This window comes from Camelus dromedarius, chromosome 31 (genome assembly GCF_036321535.1).
Source record: "Camelus dromedarius isolate mCamDro1 chromosome 31, mCamDro1.pat, whole genome shotgun sequence".
NCBI lineage: Eukaryota > Metazoa > Chordata > Mammalia > Artiodactyla > Camelidae > Camelus > Camelus dromedarius.
Window position 1 is genome coordinate 19,277,287 of NC_087466.1, and position 24,280 is coordinate 19,301,566.

The 24,280-nt window shown below is 41.0% G+C and overlaps 1 protein-coding gene across 3 annotated transcripts; it reads left to right on the plus strand.

The window, feature by feature from the left end:
- The first annotated feature begins 11,254 nt into the window (after window positions 1-11,254).
- Window positions 11,255-23,821, plus strand: DENR (density regulated re-initiation and release factor). 3 transcript variants are annotated; one of them, XM_010995912.3, is made up of 9 exons: window positions 11,270-11,401; window positions 12,054-12,096; window positions 12,176-12,290; window positions 15,978-15,997; window positions 16,828-16,912; window positions 18,661-18,744; window positions 21,020-21,136; window positions 22,032-22,171; window positions 22,272-23,821. In XM_010995912.3, exons 3-9 carry the CDS (start codon window positions 12,185-12,187, stop codon window positions 22,314-22,316), a joined length of 597 nt encoding a protein of 198 aa, XP_010994214.1. In that variant the 5' UTR covers window positions 11,270-11,401; window positions 12,054-12,096; window positions 12,176-12,184; the 3' UTR covers window positions 22,317-23,821. The 3 variants fall into 3 exon arrangements, with proteins under 3 accessions (XP_010994213.1, XP_010994214.1, XP_031298452.1); XM_031442592.2 differs by having other exon boundaries at window positions 11,271-11,401; window positions 11,977-12,096; XM_010995911.3 differs by lacking the exon at window positions 12,054-12,096 and having other exon boundaries at window positions 11,255-11,401.
- Window positions 23,822-24,280: the final 459 nt, after the last annotated feature.

Here is a 24,280-nt window from a genome sequence, read left to right on the forward strand (position 1 = left end):
ATTCAATTCAATTCTGACACTAATTAGAGTTAGTGCAGTCCCCACAGGTTAAAGGCTCAGTCCCTGAAGACTGCCCCCCACTTTGGATGCTAATTGCAAGTGTGGGTCCCCTGGTTACCTACACCTTATGCCCGACTTGGCTGCAATTCGAGGTCCCCATGACACCCTTCCTCAGATTCGATCATATATGCTAGAACAGAACTCAGGGAAACAGTTACGTTTGCCAGTTTCTATATAACAAGTAATGTGATAAAGGATACAGAGGAGATACATAGGGTAAGGTCTGGAAGGCTCTCGACTGCAGGAGTTTCTTGCTGTCCCCGTGGAGTTAGGGAACCTCCTGGTTCATGAGTGTGTTCACCAACCCAGAAGCTCCCAAACATCATAGAACGGGGATTTTTATGGAGGCTTCATCACATGAGCACGATCAATTATTAACTCCATTTCCAGCCTCTCTCCCTTCTCTGGAGAATGGGGGGGTGGGGGTGGGGGATGGCCTGAAAATTCCAAGATTCTAATCATGGCTTGGTCTTTCTGGGGCCCAGCCCTGCTCCAAGAGCCCACTGAGAGTCACTTTATTAGAACACAAGACAATCCCATCACCCAGGAAATTAATTCCGAGGGATTTAGGGCTTAACCAGGGGCAGAGACCAATGTGTATCTTTCTTGTTATTTCATAGGCAGAAATCCAGGGGCTTTGCTTTCCCCAAATTCCTTTCCCGGCCAGGGGTCTGAGTACATGACCGTGTTCCCCTTCTGTGGCTGCAGTCACAGATTGCCACAGCGTGGTGGCTTAAAACAACAGAAATGTATTCCCTCACAGTTCTGGAAGCTAGAAGTCTGAAATGAGGGCATCCTCAGGCTGTGCTCCCTCCAGAGGCTCCAGAGAAAGTGTTCCTCGCCTCTTCCAGCTTCTGGGGACTGTGGGCATTCCTCAGCTCACCACCAACTCATTCCAACCTCTGCCTCCTCTGTGATCACCTAGGCGCCTCCTCTGTGTGCCTCTTGTAAGGACCCTTGTCAATGGATTTAGAACCCAGGTGATCCAGGATGAGCTCATCTCAGGACCATTAACTCAGCCACATCTGCAAAGACTCTTTTTCCATATAAGGTCACTTTCACCGTTTTGGAAGGTGAGGATGTGGAAGTATCCTTTTTGGAGGGGTGACCACTCCAACCCATTACAGCAAACTTTTCAACGTCAGTGTTGGAGTCTTAGAGTTCCTCTCTCCGCAGAACTATTTCAAAACGCCCTCTCTGAAAGGGAGGAAGAATTACTGACCGACTTTAAGGTCTAAATGATTTATCACGGTTTTTGTTTGTTTCCTGCTACAGCCCTGGGGACAGCTAGGGGCCTGAAGGTTAAGAGGAGGGGTGGGGGTTGCTTCACAGGGTGCCCAGGGGAGGGCATGGAGGTTACCCTGACCTACACATGCCCTGACAAGGAAGTTCCTTGCCATTTCAAAATTAGCCTTAAAAATTGCAAAGAAGTTTTTTTTCTCCTGAGCATAGCTCAGGGGTAGAGCGCATGCTTAGCATGAAGGAGGTCCTGGGTTCAATCCCTAGTATCTCCATTAAAAAAATAAATTTTAAAATGTTTTAATTAAATTAAAAAAAAATTTTTTAAGACAAAGGAAACTACAGATTCAAAGAGATTTAAGAGATATAGTAATAACTGTTTGTACTGCAACTTAAACAACTCCAGCTGTTAAAAAGTATGAGACATTTGGGGAAATCTGAACCTGGATTGGCTAACTAAGGTTATTAAGGAATTATTACTAATTATTGCAAGTGTGATAATGGTATTTTGGTTATATTTAAAGAAGGAGTCGTTGTCTTTTAGAAATAAATACTGAAACACATGCAGATGAAATTATATGATATTTGGGATGTAATTCAAAGGAATCCAACAAGGAAGAGAAACAGAAACAGGAACAGAGAAGTTATGAGGTTTTTGATTGTTGTGGCTGGATTGTGGGAAGAGCGACGTTCATTCTTCTGTTCTCCCTGCTTGTATATATTTTCCATAATAAAAAGTTAAAGTTGAAAGCAGCTTAAATCTTTACCAGTGGGGAACGAGATAAATAAATTATGGTGACTCCATTCAATCAAATACTATAGACTTATTAAAAAGAAGAATCTTCATTTGCATAACACTCCCTTTGAGCCAGGCCCTTCGAAACACAAAAAACACCCCGGAGTTTGTGTAGCATAATCCCATTTTTGGAAGTGAAGAAAATAACATACATGCCCTTGTACATCGCTGGTGGAAATATGAAATGGTTCAGCTGCTGTGGAAAACAGTTTGGCAGTTCCTCAAAAGTTAAACTTTGAATTGCCATACGATCCATCAGTTCTACTCCCGGGTATATACCTCCAAAAGCTGAAAACAGGGCTCAAACAAAAACTGGAATATGAATGCTCATAGCAGCATGAGTCACAATAGCCAAAAGGTGGTGTGAGGGTTTATTTTATGTCATCTTGGCTGGGCTATGGTGCCCAGATATGGGGTCAAGCATTATTCTGGGTGTTTCTCTGAAGGTGTCTATTGGATGAGATTAACATTTAAATAGGTGGATTTTGAGTAAAGCAGACTGCCCTCTATAATGTGGGTGAACCTCACCCAATCAGTTGAAGGCCTTAATGGAACAAAGACTGACCTCCCCCAAGCAAGAAGGAATCTGGCTGGCAGATGACCTTTGGACTTGACTACACCATTGCCTCCTCCCTGGGCCTCCAGCCTGCCAGCCTACCCAGCATATTTTGGACTTCCAGTCTTCATAGTCATATAAGCCAATTCCTTAAAATAAATATTTTCTGTTTCCCTGAAGAACCCTGACTAATACAGGTGGAAACAACCCAAATGTTCACCAATAGGTGAATGGATAAACAAATTGTGGTACAAACACACAGTGGAATATTATTCTGCCATATAAAGGGACAAGAGTACAATTTCCTGCCACAAAGTATATGAACCTCAAAAACATTCTAAGTGAAAGAAGCCAGACATAAAAGGTAACTTTGTAAAGACAGAAAGTGGATTAGCATTTGCTAAAGACAGGAGAAGGGGAGAACGGGGAGTGACTGCTTAATGGGTACAAGGTTTATTTTTGGGGTGACAAAAATGTTTTGGAACTAGGTAGAGGTGCGGTGCACAGTGATGTACTATGCCACTGGATTGGACACTTTAAATGGTTTATTTTATATAAACTGTAACTCAACAGAAAAATAGGTATGTGCACTTAAAAAATCTGGAAGATAAGAATATGTACTCTGGAGTTAGGCTGCCCGGGTTTAAAGTTAATTCTCTTCCTTATTGTCAGTGAAGTCTTTAGGCAAGCTGCTTCCCTCTTTAAGGCTCAATTTCGTCATGTGTAAAATGGAAATACTATTACCCAGGTGATTCTAACAGGAAGGCAAAATGAGTTAATCTATGCAAAGTGCTCAGAGCAGTACATAGCTTAGAGTAAACTGCTGTGCGTGTTTCAGCTGCTATTTCTATTTCTACTGCCATTATATGCACCAAACTGTTCATAGCACTCTGGAGAGGGGAAAGGAAATTTTTGCTTCACACTGCACACACTTTGAATATTTTGTAATACAGTAAAAGAGAAATACACTTAAGTTCAATACAACTCTCAGAGTGTCAAAGGGCTTTGGGCCCCTGATACGAGAGCAAAGGAAGGATGGATTTCACTGCAAATTCGATCAAGTGCCTACCTTATCCTGATAAAACTGTATCATCTTTGTCAGTTAATCCTCCTCTGTACTGAATGTTTATGGGCCTCTTGTGGCAGAACTGGTTGTGTCCCTTGTTGGTCCTGTACCACAGGAAGAACAAATGACCTTGTGAAACATCTGCTTTTTGGAGAAGCAGAACAGGTTGGTTTTCATTAACCTCTGTCATGTCTGCTCCTTCTCTGTCATCTCAGCCCCCTCGGTCCTTCTTCCTCTGCACAGGGCTTCTGGGGTCAAGAGCTCGGCTGGTGGGCTGGTTATGTGCTGCTTTGCTGTGCTCGGCACCCACGTGCTCTCCTTTTGGCGGTAATGCCCTGACTTCCTTTGCTGATCCCCCCATCCCTGAGGTTGGGCCATCTTTCAGGTTTGGGAGGATTTGGCTCCATCCCTAGGCTCTGGGAATGGACACGTGACCTGGCCTGGCAAATCAGATCTTTTCATCCCTGCAGCCACTGTGATTGGCTCAAGGAGGCACAAGAATCAAAGGATAAATGCTTTCATTTGGGTTGCTCTAACAAAATATCATAGACTGGGTGACTTATAAGCGACAGAAATTCATTTCTCACAGTTCTGCAGGCTGGGATGTCCACGATCACGGGGCCAGTAGATTCACTGTGTCGTGAGGGGCGGCTTCCTGAGTGTTGCCTGCTCTCATGGTCCTCCCACGGTGGAAGGGAGGGAGCCCTCTGGGGTCTCTGTGTAAGGGCACTAATCCCATCATGAGGGCACCACCTTCGTGATCTAGTCACTTCCCGCCTCCTAATACCACCACACTGGGAGTTGGGATTTCAACATATGAATTTGGGGGTGAAGGGGACACAAACCTTCAGTCTATGGCAAATACCAACCTGAGTTGTTTGCTAGAACCATTGGAAAAGATAATCTTTCTTTCTTCTGAGATTACTAAACTAGTGGAAATTTGGGGAAAGTATAAAGAAAGCATAGAAGGAGACAAGACATGAGAAGAGATTGTTTCCTTTAAAAAAAACTTTTGAATTTGAAATAATGTAAAACTTACAGAAGAGCTCCAAGACTAGTACAAAGTAACTCCCATACCAGTACCCAGAAGTACCAAGCCTAAGTGCTTTTCACATTTGCTTTACAGTTTTCTGAAAGAGATAGGATTTTTTTTTAATTGAATTATAGTCAGTTTACAATGTTATGTCGGTTTCTGGTGTACAGCATCATGTTTCAGTCACACGTGTACATAGATGTATTCCTTTTCATATTCTTCTTCATTGCAGGTCACTACAAGATATTGAATATAGTTCCCTGCACTATACAATAGAAGCTTGTCATTTATCTATTTTATATACAGTAGTTAGTAAGAGATAGGTTCTTGAGTATGTTGTTTTATCTCTAGGATCTAGCTATGCCTGAAACTGGAACCTACTCCTGGATTCTTAAAATTTTTTTCATTAAAAAAAAATCTTTTTTCCCCGAGCTCCTTGTCTTCCCTGCATGGGGCCCCGCTCTTCTGCCAGAGCCGTTCATCCCCTGAAAATGTACACTAGCCAGTTCGCCTCCACCCCTCCTAGGTCAGGAGGACCTCTACACCATAGAGCCCATCACTGCCTGCCGTGGTGCTGGAACGAGCAGAGACAGAGGAGAGCCTCAGCGGCTTGGCAGCCCCACGTCCCCTGACCTCACTCACTCGGAGCCGCTGCTTCCAAACCAGCGCCACTTCAAGGGAAATCGACACGGCAGCCAAGTTCATCGGAGCTGGGGCGGCCACAGCATGGGGTGGGGGGTGCTGGTTCTGGGGCTGGAGCTGGGACTATATTTGGGAGCTTCATCATTGGTTATGCCAGGAACCCTCCTCTGAAGCGCCAGGAACCCTCCTCTGAAGCAACAGGAACCCTTCTCTGAAGCAATCACTCTTGTACGCCATTCTGGGCTTTGCCCTCCCGGAGGCCTTGGGGCCCTTTGCCTGATGGTGACCTCTCTCATCCCTTCACCTGCCAAGGAGCCAACTCCACCTCCCGTAGTTCTTTCTCTGGTGTTTCACTACCCTGTATGTTCCTTTTCCTATACCTCCCCTGGCAGCCTGGGGAAAGTGGTTGGCTCAGGGTTTGACAGAAAAGACAAATAAATACTGTATTAATTTAAAAAAAAATGTATTTTTTTCTAAACCAGTTGGAACGTCAAAGGTTGAACAGAAATGTACCATCTTGCTCTTGAGAAAACAATTTCTAAAGGATAGCCATCCTTCAAGAGAGGAAGGTGACAAAAACTCTCTTTTCAGAAAAGAATAAATGATTTCAATTTAAACCAGAGCTAACAGATGAAAAATATATTAGTTTTGAAGGTAGCTCACGTAGCTTGAGAGTAAATCAAGCCCAATTTCACTTAGCAGTTCTCGTCCACGTGCATCTTGACCCACTGGGACGGGGGATTCAGTTTCACAGATGGCATGTGTCTGGTAACTTACAGCTAATATGAAAACATTAGAGTTGGAAGTTTTATATACTTAAACAAATGAGACAGAATTAAAGGTTAGCCCTATGATGTTTCTCTTTGGACCAAGCCTTATTCTAACAAGTTCAGGTTGGAGGGGAAAGAATATAGGTCAGTGGTAGAGTGCATGCTTAACGTGCAGGAGGTCCTGGGTTCAATCCCCAGTACCTCCATGAAAAAAAAAAAAAAACAAACACTAAAAAATAAATAAACCTGATTACCTCCCCCACCAAAAAAATTTTTTTCTAAGTTCAAAACGCTTTCTTGAAGGGGAGAGAAAGGAGTAAGTGACAGCCCTTTTAATCTACCATAGTTCAAAGCCACTTACCTTACATGTGTATCATAATTAGTTGTGAAAGTTATAAATTCTTATCATGCTTTACATCCTTGCAGTCATTTGGAGATTTCATCAAAATGTAGATTTGTTTATGAGATTGTGCTCTACAAGGGCATACTGTCCATGAGGTGTTATCATAGTGGAGAGACAATGCTAGGGAGCACTGGGGTAGGACTGGTCTTAATAAACCCCTCTAAGGGCTGCACTAGCCCTAACCTTGTGCGGACACTGGAACTAATTTGAAAGTGACATTCCAGTTTAAACTGGCTTAAGTAAAAATAGGAATTTGTTGACTTTTATAACTAAAAGTTTGAAGGTTAGAGCTGACCTCAGATGTGGCTGGAATCAGAGGTCAAACCTTCTCCAACTCTCAGCCCTACTCTTGTTCATACTGACTTTATTCCCAGGCCACATGGTGACAGGATGGCTGCCAGCAACTCGATGTGCATCCTCCGAGACTCAAGCTCAGTGGGAAAGAGACAGCTTCTTTTCTAGACGCTCCTTGAAAAAGTGTGCTGGGATTCACTCTGATTGATCTACTCTTGAATCAATTAATCATGGTTTCCAGCAGGACACCACATGCTAATTGCCTTAGACCAGGGTCACACGTTCCCCCTCTGAATGGGAGATGGTGGTTATGAAGGACCAGTTGGACCACATGGGTTGAGTGTCGGGGAGATGAGCCCTTCTAAGCCAAAATGGACCTGTTACAGAGAGGGGATGCTAGAAAGGCAATCAACAAATATCCATGCCACCCAAAGTGACCATCTTGAAAATGAAACATCCAGAAGAAAGAAAATGTTTGGCTAAAAGTCAAGCCAGCCATAAGAGTGGAAAAACAAAACCCATGATTGAGAAAATGGATGATGTCATGACAAGGTATCACGTGTGGTAAGGAGTCACTTCTCATTTAAGAAATGAGCCCAGGCTTTCATTCCCTTTGACAGAAGTCTTCTCAGAAAGTGAGTGTCAGAACGCCCCTTCCTCCAGGCTTCATCTGAATGACAGATCTTGCAACATTACTTCCCATTAATCTTTTAACCAGGTCTCACCTTTGTCTCTGTCCTTCACACATGCTTTACTTGACCATGGGTTCCCTTCTGGTGTTAAGGGAAGTATCTGCCTTTCTGACAGTGACCATTTACGAATGCATTCTGTAGTATAATAGAAAAATGCTACTATATTACTTTAAACAGACTTGGGGTGGGATGGGATCTGAGGATGGGGGCGCTTTTTTTTCACAATAGGAGACTCCAGAAGGGGGAAGAGTCAAGAGCTGATATGGCGACTCAGCGATGCTCTCAGGAACACAGGCTATTCCTACTTCCAGGCCGAAAGCTTTAGTACTGGCACCTTCATTCTCTGGCGTGCAAGATGGCTTATGCTCACATTTCAGTCAGGAAGAAGACAGAAAGGTCAAGGGATCTTTGTTGCTGTTGTTGTTTTTAATGAGGTCTTGCCTTTTTATCTGAGAAGTGTTAAATGATCATTTTTTTACATGGGATAGGGCATGTGAAATGATAAAGTTGTTGAAGAATAAAAGCATGACTTGTGTCTAATTATAAATAAACATGTGTCAAAGATTTTATTTCATTCTTTAATTAATAAGGGAATCAGATGTTAAAACCGATTCAAAGGATAATTTAAAAAAATACATAGGCAATCATATATACATAGATAGGCAATCAGAAATGCTAAAATGAATTTACAAGTAGGACGGAAAACCAGTCAACAGAAAGAATCAATTACAGCTCCACCAGACACAAGTTATTTGCATTTCTGTGGACGAGACTATTTGCATTACTATCAGGTTTCTACAACTTATGACATTGTACAATAGTTCAAAGTCAATGAAAAATGACACTAAAGAGAATATTAAACAGGACACCCAGTATTCTTTTTTGTCCATTTAAAAATCTTTCACAATGTTTCCTGAGAGAAGAGATGCCCTTCTCAGCATCTACCTACATCTCATTGACCAGAACGGTTATTATGTAGCTGCCTTCACTGCAAGGGAGGCTGGGGAATCAAGTATCATTAGCTGGACACACAGCTTTCCCAAATAAAACAGGATTCTGTCTGTAAGGGAGTCTGCCTTACCTATACAGCCACTTGATGTGTTAAGGGTACTAGATTTTAAAATAATTTTTAGCACATGTGATTATGAAGATGTCTGTCGGTTTTGACACTTCATCCCTCTTCTGGTCATAGTGCCTCAAATGTCCTTTGGGATGTACCCTGTCTCCACTCTCCAAACCCAGCTCCAAAAGTGGACACTTGACTCAGGGCTTGTTTATGTTTGGTTAGGAATGGACATAACCGGAACCAGGTCAATGAGATTCAACTTTTGGACTTTCGTTGGAACAAAACTGTAATTTATGCTAGAAAATAGTAACGCTTAAGTCTAAAAGATATTTTGTCAGTTTCCTGACAATTCTTGATGCTCAACTGGATTCCTGTATTCTTTGCAATAATTCCACTGCCACTCAGAGTCTGTGGCTTCCTGGTGAGAAACCACTGTGACATTTCTTTCTTAATAGGTTGTTCCTCCTTTTAGTGCTGGAGAGCTGACAGGCTGTGGCCGTGGGCTAGGAAATGCGACTCTGGGTTTGAATGCCAGGGGTACCAGGCAGAGTCTATCCAGAAAAACAGCACCCCATCTAAATATTTAAAGCAGAAGAGAATTTCATTCAGGGGATTGGTTACACGGGCAATGGGACTGTTGAAAAGTGAAACACAGGTGGTTAGGCAGTTCCGGAGATTAGCAGCAGCAAAAAGCTATCAATCACCACTGCTAAGGCTAGAGACTAGATCCAGGGAGGGGCTTATGTTACAGGAGCTCAGGGGCTGGGATCCCTTAATGCAGGGGTGGAACCATCTACTGCCAGAGATGCTACTCAAAGTGAGTGGGGTGGTCCCATTGCTGCCTCCCATTGTCTGAACCTAGCTGAAAGCCTGAGAATTCAGTCCTAGTGGTCAGTGCCCATTTTGCTACAAAGCAGAGCAGGAAAAGGGTGAGGAATGGAACTGAAGACACTGGGTCTACCACGCAGAATTGGCCACTTAGATATTTCATCACATCTAAGATGTCATTGACTGAAAGATGCATTATTCTTTTATGTATCACTGAGAAAGAAAAATGCTGCCAAATTAAACTGACACAAAGCTAAGACTCCATCCATTGCATTGTATCTTGATATGAGACAGGTGAAAATGTGAAAAATGTCTTAAGATCAGTAACATGCTATTAGCTGTGTGATTTGTGTGTGATCTTAAGCATATGTGAACTTAATTCATTCTCACCATTGAGGTTTGATTTTACCATCTGTGTGGAAATTGGAGACAATATCTACTTCATAGGGTTTTTGAAACATCTAAGATTAAGTTTAGTGAGAGTAGGGACTTTGTCTCTTGTTCACTGTATCCCCAGTACCTAGCAGAGTGCCTGGCATGTAGTTGGAACACAAGAAAGCTTTGTGAAATGAATCCACCTGGACTGTATCCCCAAATGAACAGGTTCTTGGCACATAGTGGGAACTGGCTGTCAATAAATGGAAGCTATTATTATTGGAATCAAACAGGCTCGGGAACAAGGTCTTCTTTCATTAATGTCACATAGATTGACACTCTTTTGCAAGAGGGGGCAACTGCTCTTGTATTTAAGAAAGTCGTCTGAGTAGAGGCCACAGTCTCTGGTGGAAAAGATTATTTTTATGCTGGATGGCTTCGTGTGCACACACAAAGCAATTTCTGAGCAGAAAATTTAAGGGTGGTAGTGGTGGTGGCAAATGAAGTTACAGGGAAGGAGGGGAATGAGGTGGATGTGAGTGGAGGATAGAGCAAAATAGAAAGAACAATCTACACCATCTACAAAGCACTTTTTGGTCACCATTTCCCTAATCCTTACAGCTCTGCAAGTGTTGTAGGGTTATTCACAAATGGGAGTCAGGCTGAGGATGGATATAAAGGGTTTTTCTTCCCAAAATGAAACAACTAGATGGAAGCAAAGCTAAGACACATTGTGTGTGTGTGTGTGTGTGTGTGTGTGTGTGTGTGTGTGTGATTATGGTTACCTGACAGCCTCCTGAAAGCCTGAGATGTGAGAGTTAATGCCAAGTTACAACACACATAAGGATAGGTAAACAAGAGGAGGGTGTGAACCTAGCTGGGAGGGTTTAGTTCAGTGGTAGCGTCTGCACGCTTAGCATACACAAGGTCCTGGGTTCATATACCCAGTACCTCCACTTAAATAAATAACCCCCCCCCCCAAAAAAAAACCAAACAGTTGCTAGGGTGAAGAGGAAATTCTAAACAGCGCTGATACTTTCTTTTCAAGAAGAATTCCGCCAATGGAAGGTACGGTGTTGAAATGAAATCAAATGCCTTCTCTGCAATCTCCCTGCGGAAGAATGACTTACTCAACAGGCTGAAGGTTAGTCAGGACTCCAGAAAGCACTCTAGACCCCGGGGCAACGTCTCCCTGGCTCAGTAATAGAGAGTCACTACTGACTTAGACGCACGTCTCCGCTTCCCAATCAGCGTCCCCTTCGCGGAGCGGACCGCGCACCACCCATCCTCTCCCGCGAGTAACGAGCACCGCCTACTGGCTGTCAGCCTCTGGGCTGCTTGGCTCCGCCCCTGAGCGAAACGCGCATGCTCCCCTATTCCTCTCCGCCCGCGCCTTCAGGCTTCTCGCGACAGCCGCCCAGAGGCGGCCTGAATCTCGCGATAAAGGCTCATTGTCTCGCGGGACCGCGGCTGGCTGACGGGTTCTCGGGCGGCTCTGGGCAGGGAAGAGGAGTCGCATGTGTTGCTTCAGCTGGCGGTAGTGGCGGGAGCGGAGGCGGCGGAGGCTGTGCGACCGCCTGGGTAACAACCCCTTGTGCCTCTCCCACTTCCGAGAAGCTCGTAGAGAGCGTGGAGGAAGCTGGGGTACTGCCCGGCGGAAGGGGGCCGGGCCGGGCGTCTCCACACCCCCGCCCACATGGGCCCCTTTGGTGTCCCCGCGTTTGCCCCTTCGCCTCAGGTCGCCCCCTCACACCTGCCCGCCCTTGGCGCCTCAGTGATCTTGCATTTTGCCCCCTCCGGGTTCTTTTGCCCACATTTTCTCTTGTCACAGAGTGGTCTCCCCGCCCCCTCCCACTCCCATCCCCTTTCCTGACTCTTCAGCGTCCCTCCGTTGGCATTTAGCCCACACCCTGCCTTTGGGCACCTCCGGTGACCCACCCCTTCTTCGTAGGCTTTTCCAGCCTCTTCCAGCTGCTTTGTGGCCTTCCTCTGTTGCTGCAGTTTGCATCCCTTCCACATTACCCTCAGACCTTTTGCCCTTTCTCTACCGAGGCCATTCTCCCCATCCTTTTTTCCCATTGCTTCCTCTTCCACTAGTGCCTCCCAACCCCTGCTTGTCATGGTCCATGACACTGTTGTCACTTGCCTCCCTGTAGACCTGGAAAATGGTGTGCCCAGAATTATTCATGTTTTATGAATCCTAATGCAACTTGTATCTTTTCGTTCAACGAAGAATTGAAACAGATTTGGAGTGGGAAGATTTCTGGTAGGAGGAGGTGAGACTACATCTGAACACTGCTTCTCTGGGGGTCTTGGTCCAAAATAGTGAAGATATGTTATCTTCCTTGCTTACAGGTTTGTGAAATGGCTGCTGACATTTCTGAATCTGGTGGGCACGATTGCAGAGGAGACCCAAGGAGCAATACCAAGTTAGATGCAGATTACCCGCTTCGAGTGCTTTACTGTGGAGGCAAGTGTTATAGGCCAGAAAATGGCTTTTACTGACTGTATTTTTATGCATTATGATACATTTAGTACTAGTAATCCTTTTTTTCATCTGTCTTTGTCATTTGGTGAATCCTTAACTGGGAGGTGGGGATGTTGGTGAAGAGGAGGTGTGGGTTAACAGATTTTCCTGACCTGAGTGAATTGTGTCTTGCTACTTAGCCTGGAGAAGTTTACAGTCCAGTAAATAGCGATATTGCAAATACATTATTTCAGCCTAATGTTTCTTGCTAGTCTGGCTATTAAAGGTGAGCTTCTTGGGAGACATTGAATCTTAAGGGATGACAAGGACTGGATAAGAAAGTGGGGGGGGGGCATCCCAGATGAAGTGAACAGCTATTCAAGAAAAAGCTTGTTTGCAGAGAAGTAAGCAGCTTTGTGTTAGTATAGTGTGTAGTACACGGATGGTGTCAGTAATGAGTGGAAGATGACGAGGTTGGAGAGATGGGTGGTAGTTCAGCCTTGGGAAAGTGTTCTTGGTTTGATTAATAAAATATAAATCAGGATTTACTTTCCCTTTGCGTGTTTTTCCTCATTTTCAATACAGAAATATTTACGAATTAGAGATACTCTTAATTTTATTAGCATCTTGGAAAGTTTCAGAAATTTTGAAGACAGTAAAGTAAAAGGGCAAGTAAATGCTATTTTTTTCAGTAACTATTTTTGACTACTTACTATGTGCCTAGCAGTGTTTTAGGTGCTGGGGACCGAATAATGAATAAGACAGAAAAGGTCCTTGTTCTCGTGGACCATACATTCTGTGAGTGCGATAGAGATTTCACCTGGAGTTTTAAGTACCCTAGAAGGAGAGTGGTGTCACTGAGCTAAAACATTGTGTCAATTCATCATTTATTGACTATCTTTGATAATAAAATAAAATTAGTATAAAATACCTCAGAGAGTAGGCAGGGGAACTTTTTGTAGGGCTGATTGAGTTTTGTTAATATATTGATCATACCTGGTTATACTGTTTGCATTTGGAGTCATGGACCAGAGTTTGCATCCTTACCTTGGGCATTACCAGCTGTTCCTGCTTAATTCTAGCTGTGTGACCTTGGGCAACTTACCTAATTTCACCAAAGGTTAGAGGTCTGTTTCTTAAGGTCTGTAAAATGAAGGTGATGATCACATCTTAAGTCAAATGATTCATACAAAGCTTGTGGCTCAACAACTAGCATAAGAACATGGTACAGTAAGTGTTGTTGTTGTTATTATTATTAGAAAAGTATACTAGTTTAGTATAGTTTATTCACCCTTGTTTGTCAGATGTAGTTAGGAGCTATTGTTCTTTGTACACTAATTCATCGAATCTAAGATGCCATATTTTATAAGATGCATCCCTGTAAAAATCCCAAAAATGAGAACTGATGAAATACAGTATATGAAAGGCATTCTGTTCAGTTGCTTGTGTCGCTGCTAAGATGGCTTTGAACAATTCCACTAAATATGCATTCCACCCCAGTGATAATTTGTGTTGACCAGAGGTTCCTAACCTTTTTGAGAAAGATTTACTTTTATTTCCCTCCCTGGTTTGTATTGATACTCCAGGCACTAAGATGGAGACTGTGTTACCTTTTCCTCAAGGAGTTTAAGGTCTAGTTGTAGGGAAAGCACTTAAGGAATATTAAATGCTAAATTAAATGATACTTACTATAACTCTGAATTAGGATTTCAGGAAAGGGGGGATCTTTGTTCAGAGGGAAGCTGGGAAAGTGAAGTGAGGAAGTGAGAAGCCTTAGATAATCAGTAGAAGTTGCAAGGAAAGGTGAAGGAATTCTTAAGAACAATATGGCAGCAAGATTTAGTAGGGTGTCTTCAGGGTAGAGGGAAGGGAAGGAAAGGGGCTGATTGGAGCAGAATGCTGGTTGGAGTGTAGTGAGAAACAAGGGTAGGTAGGATGGGGTCATTTCCCAGGAGACATTTGAGCCTTCAGAATCTGAAGTCAGTCTGAGTTTGAATCTTGGCTTAGCCATTTACTCACTGGGTGGCCTTGGCTGGTTCCCTCATCCATAAAATGGTTAACAGTAGAGCCTGCTTTAGAGGGCTGTTGAGAATAATAAATGAAATAATACTCCCAAAGGCTCCACCTCCTAACACCATCACACCGGGCATTAGAATTTCAGCGTAATGAATGTGTGTGCTTCAGACCACAGCAGGAGGTTTCACGGAGGATGATGCTTTGTTCTTCATGTTGTGTCACATCAGCAGATACATAATGTCAGGTTGTTCCACTGTTAGGGATGTGAAGCTGGTGACTGCTAGATCTTTTCATTGAAGAGGTACAGGTTACAAATAGTAAATCATCTGTGGAGGGAAATTGACTTTAAAAGCAAATAACAGGGAACTTGAAAGAATTGTCTGAATTTTTTCATCATATTAGAATTTTGCTAAACTGAATAGTATTTGAAATGGTGTGCAAAGTTTTATGGCTTTAGTATTTGCTGTAATGATATTTAACCTATAATTATATCCTCAAAGTGTGGCTATCTGTACCTACTAGCATTTGAACTTGAACTTTGGGAATTAGAGAGCTCTGCTTAACTGGGAGAGAACTCTAAACTTGAAATAAAGAGGTGCTAGATTCCAGTTTTCTGCTGCTTCATACCACCTTTGGATTAGCTGTTTAACTTTCTTCAAGGCTTCATCTATAAAATAGTGATAATGGACTGGCACACAGCTACATTGCCTTTACATAGTGTATGATCCCATTTAGTGGTTAAGAGCACAAGCTTCAGAATCAGACCAGGGTTCAAATCCTGTCCTGGCCAGATGTAAGTGGGTTATTTACTCCAAGTTTCATTTTTCTTGCCTGTAATACATATATGGTAATTCTTACCTTATAGGGTTGTAACGATTAAACATAATAATGTAAAGCATAGCAAAGTGCCTGGCATGTGCCCAGTATGTTAGTAATGGTGTACCACCCCTTCTTTCCCTCACAAATCTCAAAGTATTGGGCACACTGAACTACTCCATTCCTCACCTTAAATATAAAAATAAAATAAGCAGTTGACCCAGTAATAGAGTTAGAGTTAAAATTGGGAAACCCTTTGAGTTCTAGCCCCTTAGCCTTTGCAGGCTATGCAATGACAAGACTGAGCCAATGTCCCTTCTAAGGAAGAACATTCAGTTTCATGGTCTTACGTAGCATAATAGAAAAAAGAAAAGGAAAAATGTATTGCAAAGAAATGGTAGCAAAAGTGCTACTGACGTCTACAAATGTGTTGGTATGAATAAAAAGTAGTGGCTGTTTTGGTGAAATTATCAAAAGAATAACCAGCTCTATTCAAGCTTTGTTGTGTGGAGAATTATTACCCTGTAAGATTAGTTTCAGATCCATTGAAGTGGTTGTGGTAAAACCTTAAGATATGCAAAATAGTATAGTTTGATGTTCCATCAACTGAAGGAGACATTTTTCTTTAGATCAAAAAAAACCCAAGATAATATCTCTATTAACCATGTGCCATTGACTTCAAAAAAAATGTGGGGCGCATAATGGATAGTATTTGAGAAGTGGTACAGAATAGTTACAGGAAAATATAGAAATGAAGCATTTTGTCAAATGTAAAATAAAAGTTATGATGAGCCCTGTATGTGTATGTGTATATATTTATTTAAATTTTTAAATCTTTTTTTCTTTCCATTTCCCCAGTCTGTTCATTACCAACAGAGGTAAGTCCTTTTAAAATTCTTTTTTTTTTTTTAAATTTTGGGGGAGGTAATTAAGTTTATTTATTTATTTATTTATTTTTTAAGGGAGGTACTGCGGATTGAACCAAGGACCTCGTGCATGCGGGGCATTAACTCTACCACAGAGCTACACCCTTCCCCTCCTTTTTTTTTTTTAATTGCTGCGTTTGAGGTTATTGATTTCAGAGCTAGCTTGGGAACTTCTTTTATTTTTCATTTTCTATCATTTGATGGCAGAGTTTCAACCTTTTATAGAGAACTTTGGTTTAGAATAATTTTACGGTCTTACAAATTATTTTCTTTAGACTCTGAGTCCTTTGTGTGCATCTTTTGCACTTGGCTGTACAGTTTGTTTTTTGCATGGAACTCATGAGTAGTCAGCTAATAAAACAAGAGTAACCTTCAAGCCAAAATAAAACATCCAAACAGAGAAGAGAAAGTATAAATTATGTGTAAGACTTTCTGCTGATAAGCATCTAAGTCAGGCTCTCTGGGCAAGTCATGAAAATAATGAGACACCTTGTGCTCAAAGAAAGAAGTAGACATGCTTGTTTTTGTCTGTTTCCTCCTTTTTCTAATGGCCCTTTGTTGGAGAAGCAATAAATTACTATAGTGAGGAGGTGCTTAGTCCTTTTAATTTTTAATTTCTTATGGGGTGTTTCCTGGTTGAGAGATTTCCTGTGGATAAAATGTCAGGTGGGAGTAGTTAGTTTTGTCATCATTCTATATATAGCAAGCATAGGGAATGATTTTTAATTAAAATGATTGACAATGCTCCATAGTGACTCAGTTTGTTCTTTTTCCCCTTCCAGTACTGTGAATATATGCCTGATGTTGCTAAATGTAGACAATGGTTAGAGAAGAATTTTCCAAATGAGTTTGCAAAACTTACTGTAGGTATGAACGTGCTTTTTTTCTTTCTCAAAGCTTGTATACCTGAAACAGATGCACATAAGGCATTATTTTAAAGCTATGGAAGTTCTCTTTTAGTAAGATATTACAGAATTATGTTTTTCTACATCTGTTAACTTTAAAACTGTTTTAAGTTCTTGGGTTAAAATTCCTTATATATATAAAATCACACACTGCTTCATGTGTCATCTCTCTGAGACAAGATAGGTCAGAGTATCAACTTTCTTATATAAAGAAGAGCAAATGATTTAGGGGCATATATATTTTCATTCATTCATGTAACAGATTATTTTGTGTGAGTGTGCTATATGCTATACACTGTTTCAGATGCTGAGAATAAAGCAGTAAACAAGACCTACTCTTTGGAAATTATATTCTAAAAGGAGAGACAATAAGTAAAACAAGACAAATGAAATGAGTTCATTAAATAGTGATAAGCAGGGAGTATGGAGATAAGAATTGTTGGGGAGGGAATTTGAAATTTTAGGTAGTGGCCTTTTGCTGAAAAGATGGCATTTGAACAAAGACCTAAAATCAGTGAGAGAGAATCATTTGGATACCTGGGAGAAGAACTTTACAGGCAGATGGTGCAGCCAGTGCAAAGGCCCCGAGGCAAAAGCTTACCAGCATATTTAGAAAACGGCAAGGAGACCTTTGTTTCTGGAGCTTATTAAAGGAGGAGTAGGAGATGAAGTCAGAAGTAACGAAGGACCATGTCTTAAAGGCCAGGACTTGGCTTTTACTCTGAGTGAGATGAGGAGCTATTGGAGGGGTTTGAGCAGAAAAGTGATGATAAGGTCTGACCTTCGTTTCAATAGTATCTCTTCGGTTGCTGTGTTAAGAATAGGCTGAAGAGAGTCGTAGCAGCCAAGCAGAGAGACCGAATAGGTGGTGGCTCCTGCAGTAATCCGGTCAGGACGCTGGCGCCCTGAAGCAGAGTGGGGGCAGTGGAGGTGGTGAAAAGTGGTCAGATTCTGGATAGATTTTGGAGGTAGAGCTGACGTGGTCTTCTTATCTGTTGCATGGGTAATGTGATGGAAGGGACAGCCACATTTTTGGCCCAAGCAACTTAAAAGAATGGAGTTGCTGTTGCCAGAGGTAAGGAAGACTGCAGAGGAACAGATGTCCTCAATTAGCTGAAATTGGTGGCTTCTCTTTCAAGATTGGTAAAAATGAAGGCAGTAGCAGGAAGGAGGAAAATCCCAGGCTGGGAATAAGCCTGTAAAGTACATCCAGTGTTAGCCCACTATTTGCTGCTTTGATTTTCAGATAGTTTCCATGAGGCACAGCCCCTGAAGCAACACAGTCATTGTCAGTGTTTGGATAAGAACTCTCAACTCTGGTGTGACGGTCGGTCTGCGTGGCAGGCCCTGAACATGACCTGCCTAGGACACGATGTGACTTGAGGGGCTCTTCATATTCAGGACCAGACTTCTGTTAACACGATTAGTATGTTTAGATGCTGAACACTTCTGTGGAGGCTTGAGTGTTTTATGCTCCTTTAATGTGGCTAAAAAAATCATCCTCACATATCAAAGACTTGGTTTTACCTTCTGTCACCATGCACTTACCATAATGACTTCAGAATTAGGCTTGGGAGGAATCTAGCAATATAATCACTTGCTTTATAAGTTGGTAAAATACCGTATTTGTGTATGAGGTTCCTCAAAAGTAATTTTTTAACATAAATATGAAGTGCTGTTAATGCTTTTGGATTTCATTTTTACATCTAGAAAATTCACCCAAACAAGAAACTGGAATTAGTGAGGGTCAAGGAACAGCAGGGGAAGAGGAAGAGAAGAAAAAACAAAAGAGAGGTGAGACCTAAATCCATAATTTGATTTCCACAAACATACCCTCCCTCTGCTAGAAGAAACAAGACATGAAGGCATTCCCAAAGTGGGGAATATCTAGCTGTTACTGTAGTTCCGTGTGTATACCATACAGCGGGACGCAGAATCATATTCTCAAGATGACTGGATGTCGTATAACTTGGGCTTTATCAGTAAGTTGAACCTAAGAAAATGTGCTTTATTTTCCATATATATGTGTAAAAAGCAACCAGCCAGCTTGTTTATGACGTAAAAACTTTGTTACCTTATTGAAATACCTTTTTAAAAAATATTGGCTGTATTCCTACAGGATTTATTATTATTTTTAATACCTATGTGTTATGGGTTTTTAAAAAATTTATTTATTTTTTTGCAAGCGGAGGTAATTAGATTTGCTTTTTTTTTTTTTTTTAATGAAGGTTCTGGGGATTGAACCCAGGACCTTGTGCATGCTAGGCACATACCACTGAGCTATACCCTCCTGCCTTAAAATACCTTTGTCTTCTATTTAGAGGGAGGACATTTATAAAAGATTTTGTTCTCTCATTACTTCTGTCAGGTCAGTTGAATTTCTTTTTATAGCTGTTGTGTGTACTTGTCTACCTCTCCCAAAATGAATTCTTTTGTGCCCTGGATCCTGTCCTCACCTGTTTCTTCTTCCTTAATTAATTCTTCCCTATGACTAAAATTGGCTTATAAATATTTTCAGGACTTTGCATTAAAAAAAGAAGTTCTCCTAAGAGCTCATGTCTGTCTTTGCCCTGTTCACCTCCCCTTGCCCTTCTTAGCCAGACTTCTTTAGTAAGACTGGACTCACTGTCCCCTCTTTAATTTCAGTCATTCACTCTTCACTCCCCAGTCTGTCCTGACCTGACTTCCATGCCACTGAAACTCACTCCAACAAGGGGCACGAGGCTGGGTGATTACTCAGTGGTAAGAGCACTGGAGCTCCCTTCTTAAAGTGGTGTGCTTCCTCCCTCATTCTCCTTTCATTCCTCCTCAGCCTTGCACGCAGACTTCTCTTCTCCCTTCTGTTCCTTAAAAGTTGGTGTTTCGCAGGATTCTGTCCTCAGCCCACTTAACCTTCTCATTCTGCTTGTCCTCCCTGGATGATTCTTTCACATCTTTCACTTCTGCCACCACTCCACATTTACAGTTCCCAAATCCGTATCTCTGGTCCTGGCCCGCGTCTCTAGACTGGAGATATGGACGGTCTCACAGCCACCTCAGATGCAGCACTTGCAAAATAAACTCACTGAGTCCCAAATCTATGTCTTTTGTTTTCTCCATTTTGGTTATTGACGGCACAGTTTATGCCGCCATCTGAGCCGGAAACCTGAGACCCATCTTAGGTTCTCTCTTTCTGCCCCTTTTAATCAGTTCTGAATTCTGTTTTTCACCTTCCTCTATATATCCTGTGCCTGGTGGCCATTTCTGTTGCCACTGCTTTGTTTAGACTTTGATTAATGTCTGCCTGAACTAATGTAGGAGCTGGGGACAGTGGCCTCTCTATCAGCCTTGCTCTTTGAAACCCACCCTCCCTGCTGTAGGGTGATCTTGACAGAACGTAAGTCTGGTTTCATCACTGCTGCATAGTCAGTTGTTCGTTGGCTTCTCTCCTTCACAATATAAAATGACAGAGCTGATTTACTGGTCCTTCAGTGATTGGTATATAATCTTTGTTTTTCTGGCTTCCTCTCCCACATATCCATAAGCGTCCTTCATCAAGGCAAGTGCAGTTCTCAAACATAATGCCCTTTCTTGTCTCTGTACTTTTTTCCTTTTCCTGGAGTATCCTTTTTATACCTCCCCAGCCCTTCTCCCTTCGACTGGACCATTCTTTATTCTGGGAGACCTTAGATGCCACTTCTTCTTGGAAACTTTTCCTCCCCTCTGGAAGCAGAGGCCATTCCTCTGCAAAGCTCTGCTAGTGCTGTATCCATGGATCCTCTTACAGGATGTATCAGATGCTGTAGTTATTTAACTTTTTATCTCCCTGCCCTAGACTGAGAGTCCCTGGAGGGCAGGGACTATGTTCTTTTTCTGTTTATCTTTGTGTCCTCAGCCCTCAGTGCACACACTACTCGTAGGTGTGGATTGAGTGAATACTCTTGCATGTGTTTATTAATTTTGTATTAGAAAAAGAAAATTTAGAAATTAATATTTGGTACCTTTTGAAAATGAATACATTTAAAGACAGTATTCTCTATGTGTGTTACAAACAATACAGCTAATCCTGAGCTCTTTCCTAATAAATAAGGCGGAAGAGGTCAAATAAAGCAAAAAAAGAAGACTGTACCCCAGAAGGTTACAATAGCCAAAATTCCCAGAGCAAAGAAGAAATACGTAACAAGAGTGTGTGGCCTTGCAACTTTTGGTGAGTCTAAGCCTAAGTATGTTTAAAGTGTGTGAATTATATTCATTCATTCATCCATCCATCCTCTCTTTTTTATATCTAGTATCACGAAAACTTTAACAGTTCTGTTTTTTGTTAAGAGGTTGCATTTCTAACTATAGCTTCAAAATCAGATTTTGAAGCAGCTTAAAAATCTTTTGCAGGGGGACTCGTTTAACTTTTTCATTTCCAGAATATCTGCTTGGGCACACTTTATGTAGAATGAGGAGGGCTAGACAGGTTTCCCTTTGAAGTCCATCAGTGCTGCTGCTCTGTCCCTGTAGGCCCAGAGGCCAGAGGGTTGCAAAATAACCTTTCCCTTCAGGGATGACAGCAGAGGGTGAGGGAAGGTGGGTAGTGGGGGAATGTCCTGCTTCAGGGCCCCTTCAGTTCCTTGAAGCCTTGAATGAATAGTGAAACCAGGGTGCATGGGCTTCTTCATTTGACAACATGGACTGAAAAACAGTCACTGAAAAACCACATCATAAATATTAGGCTTGTTTCTCTGCTGTAAATTTTTCTTTTGTAAAAAAGGATACAAGAACTTCATGTACTTGGAAGTGAATGTGTAATGGTGGAATTAATGTATTCCTGGATTTATTTTGGTCTTAACTGTATCTATGAATTATAGGTAGTATGGATGATCTTATTTTTATGTACTGAGGTTTTATTTGACCTTGAAAATATAAGCTGAATTATTAATGTTAAGATCACTGGCTGTGGGTAGTTTATAATTATTGTTCTGAGCGGAACATGAAATCCATTAACACAACCTGTTTTATGAAATTAAAATGCAGATTTAATTTCAAGATGGAAAAATACCTTTGACGTATGATTCCAATTATAGTCATGTTGTTTCTTTTTTTTTAAATAACAGAAATTGATCTTAAAGAAGCACAAAGATTTTTTGCTCAGAAATTCTCCTGTGGTGCCTCAGTAACAGGGGAGGATGAAATCATCATTCAGGGAGACTTTACAGATGACATAATTGATGTCATTCAGGAAAAATGGCCAGAGGTGAGTATCTGTGTGTTTGTAGTAACAAGTTCTTAAAGCAAGTTGCTTCTGTGTTAGTTGATACCAGGACTCATGAAATGTAATTGTTTGTGTTTTGTAGGTGGATGATGATAGCATCGAAGATCTTGGAGAAGTGAAGAAGTGATTTTGAAAATTTGTATTTAATGGTCTGAACTGATTGTTGACATGGCCAAAGGGAGAGAGGCCTTTTAAAAATATATATATTTATCCTACAGTAAAACTGTAGCCTACCCTCCCCCTTGGCATTTTCACTGTTGTGTATAAGGCTGCTTTTTTTTTTTTAATTGCCAAAGTCTAATAAACAGGGGAGACTGTCATGCTTATGCATGAAATAGAATTTAGTTAAATAAAAATTTTTGGTCATTTGGTACTGACTTTTCTCTTTCTTTTTAACTTTTTATTTTTGGAAAAACACTGTAGACTTTGTGTGGATAGCTTTTCTGTTGATTAGTTTACAAATAATCATGATTTAGTCAAATCATGATTTTTGAAGCTGATTAATATTTTAAAGAAATTGAATTTGGCTTCATCACCAGTAATAACTGTCTCCTTGCTTCTTTGGTGTGATAGTTTTGAGATGCTTAAGCATCTAATAGATCTGTGGTTGAATTTGCTTCATTGTCACCAAGTTCACCTTGTGGGCGTATTAACATATTGTTGCTAATAGTTGTTAAAGCTACTCTGGAGATTATTTGGTAAAGTATATTAAAAGCCTTAAAACCATCTCACTCTTGGACCCACTTCTTTGACATTAATCCTAAAGATGTAATGTCTTGCTTAAAACTGGATGAGGGTGTTCGTCACAACGCTACTCAAAATAGCAAACAGTTGCAAATGATTTGAATGAACAATGGGGAAATGGTTAAAGAAATGGTAGTGTGTCATGTGGTAGAATATTTGCACATATTTGAAAATATTTTCCAAGAATACTTGGAAGCATGTTTGATAATATTAAGTAGGAAGTCAGACCCTCAAATCCATTTTACACATTACTACCATCACTGTTTTGAGTGGAAGGCCATTCAGAGAGGATGAGTTCTTGTTCTGGCTATAAATTTATGTGAGTAAAATTCTGCTAACCAATTGAAAATAATAATACACCATTGCTCAGTATATAGTCTGGGAAGCAGCAATTGAAACGTGTTTTTCTCACAAGAGAAACAGTGACAATGAATTTTAATGACTGCGTTACATGAATTTAAACTTTGTTTTTATAAAGGTTTTAAGTCAGGTGCTACAAATTGAAAGGAAGACACCTTTAAGAAATTTAGAACCCATTGTTTGTTGCCATGCAAATTACAATCTTGAATGAGCCAGTGGGTTTTTTAAAATAATTAAAATCTTAGAATGTGTAATAAAGGTATAAATTAAAATGAAATTCTGCATTAACTGTAAATTTAACTAGATTAAATTATATGATGAAGCAAATTTATCCATCAAGACCATTTGGTATGTTACGTATGTATTCTGTTGGTGCTGGAAGATGTCTATGTGCTTGTATCAACACGTGACTTCATGTAAAGATTCTTAATGTTCACAGTTCTTGGCAAATGCAGTTTCAATCCATGTATAGCCAACAGTGGATGTTACTGCAGGAAAATGCAGGATTAAAATCGTCCTTCTGTATAATATGTGTGAATCTTTTTCTTTAACCTGAAATTTAAAATGCAACAGTTTAATATTTGATTAAAATATATGAATAGTTCAAGGATTGACTTTAATTCATACATTCGTGTATGTTTGTATTGTTTTCACAATCTAGTATTTTTAGCAAAAAAAATATACAAACCTTTAAACAGCCTAATCTCATATATAAATATGTAAGAAATTTGCCATGATTAAGCTGGCAACTTCAAATGCAAATACAGTTTTGATACGTAGTATTTTAATTCATTTAAAAAAACATGCTGGCAATATGTGATTTTAAATTTCTTTTTAGTTATTACATAGGAGACTCAGTAATCAGTTGTCACTTGAGGTATAATCCATGGTAGCTTTCTTGTTCTTAGTTAAAAAGTTGATAAATTACTATCCTAGGGGGGAGGGTATAGCTTAAGTGGTAGAGCTGCATGGGGGTTCAATCCCCAG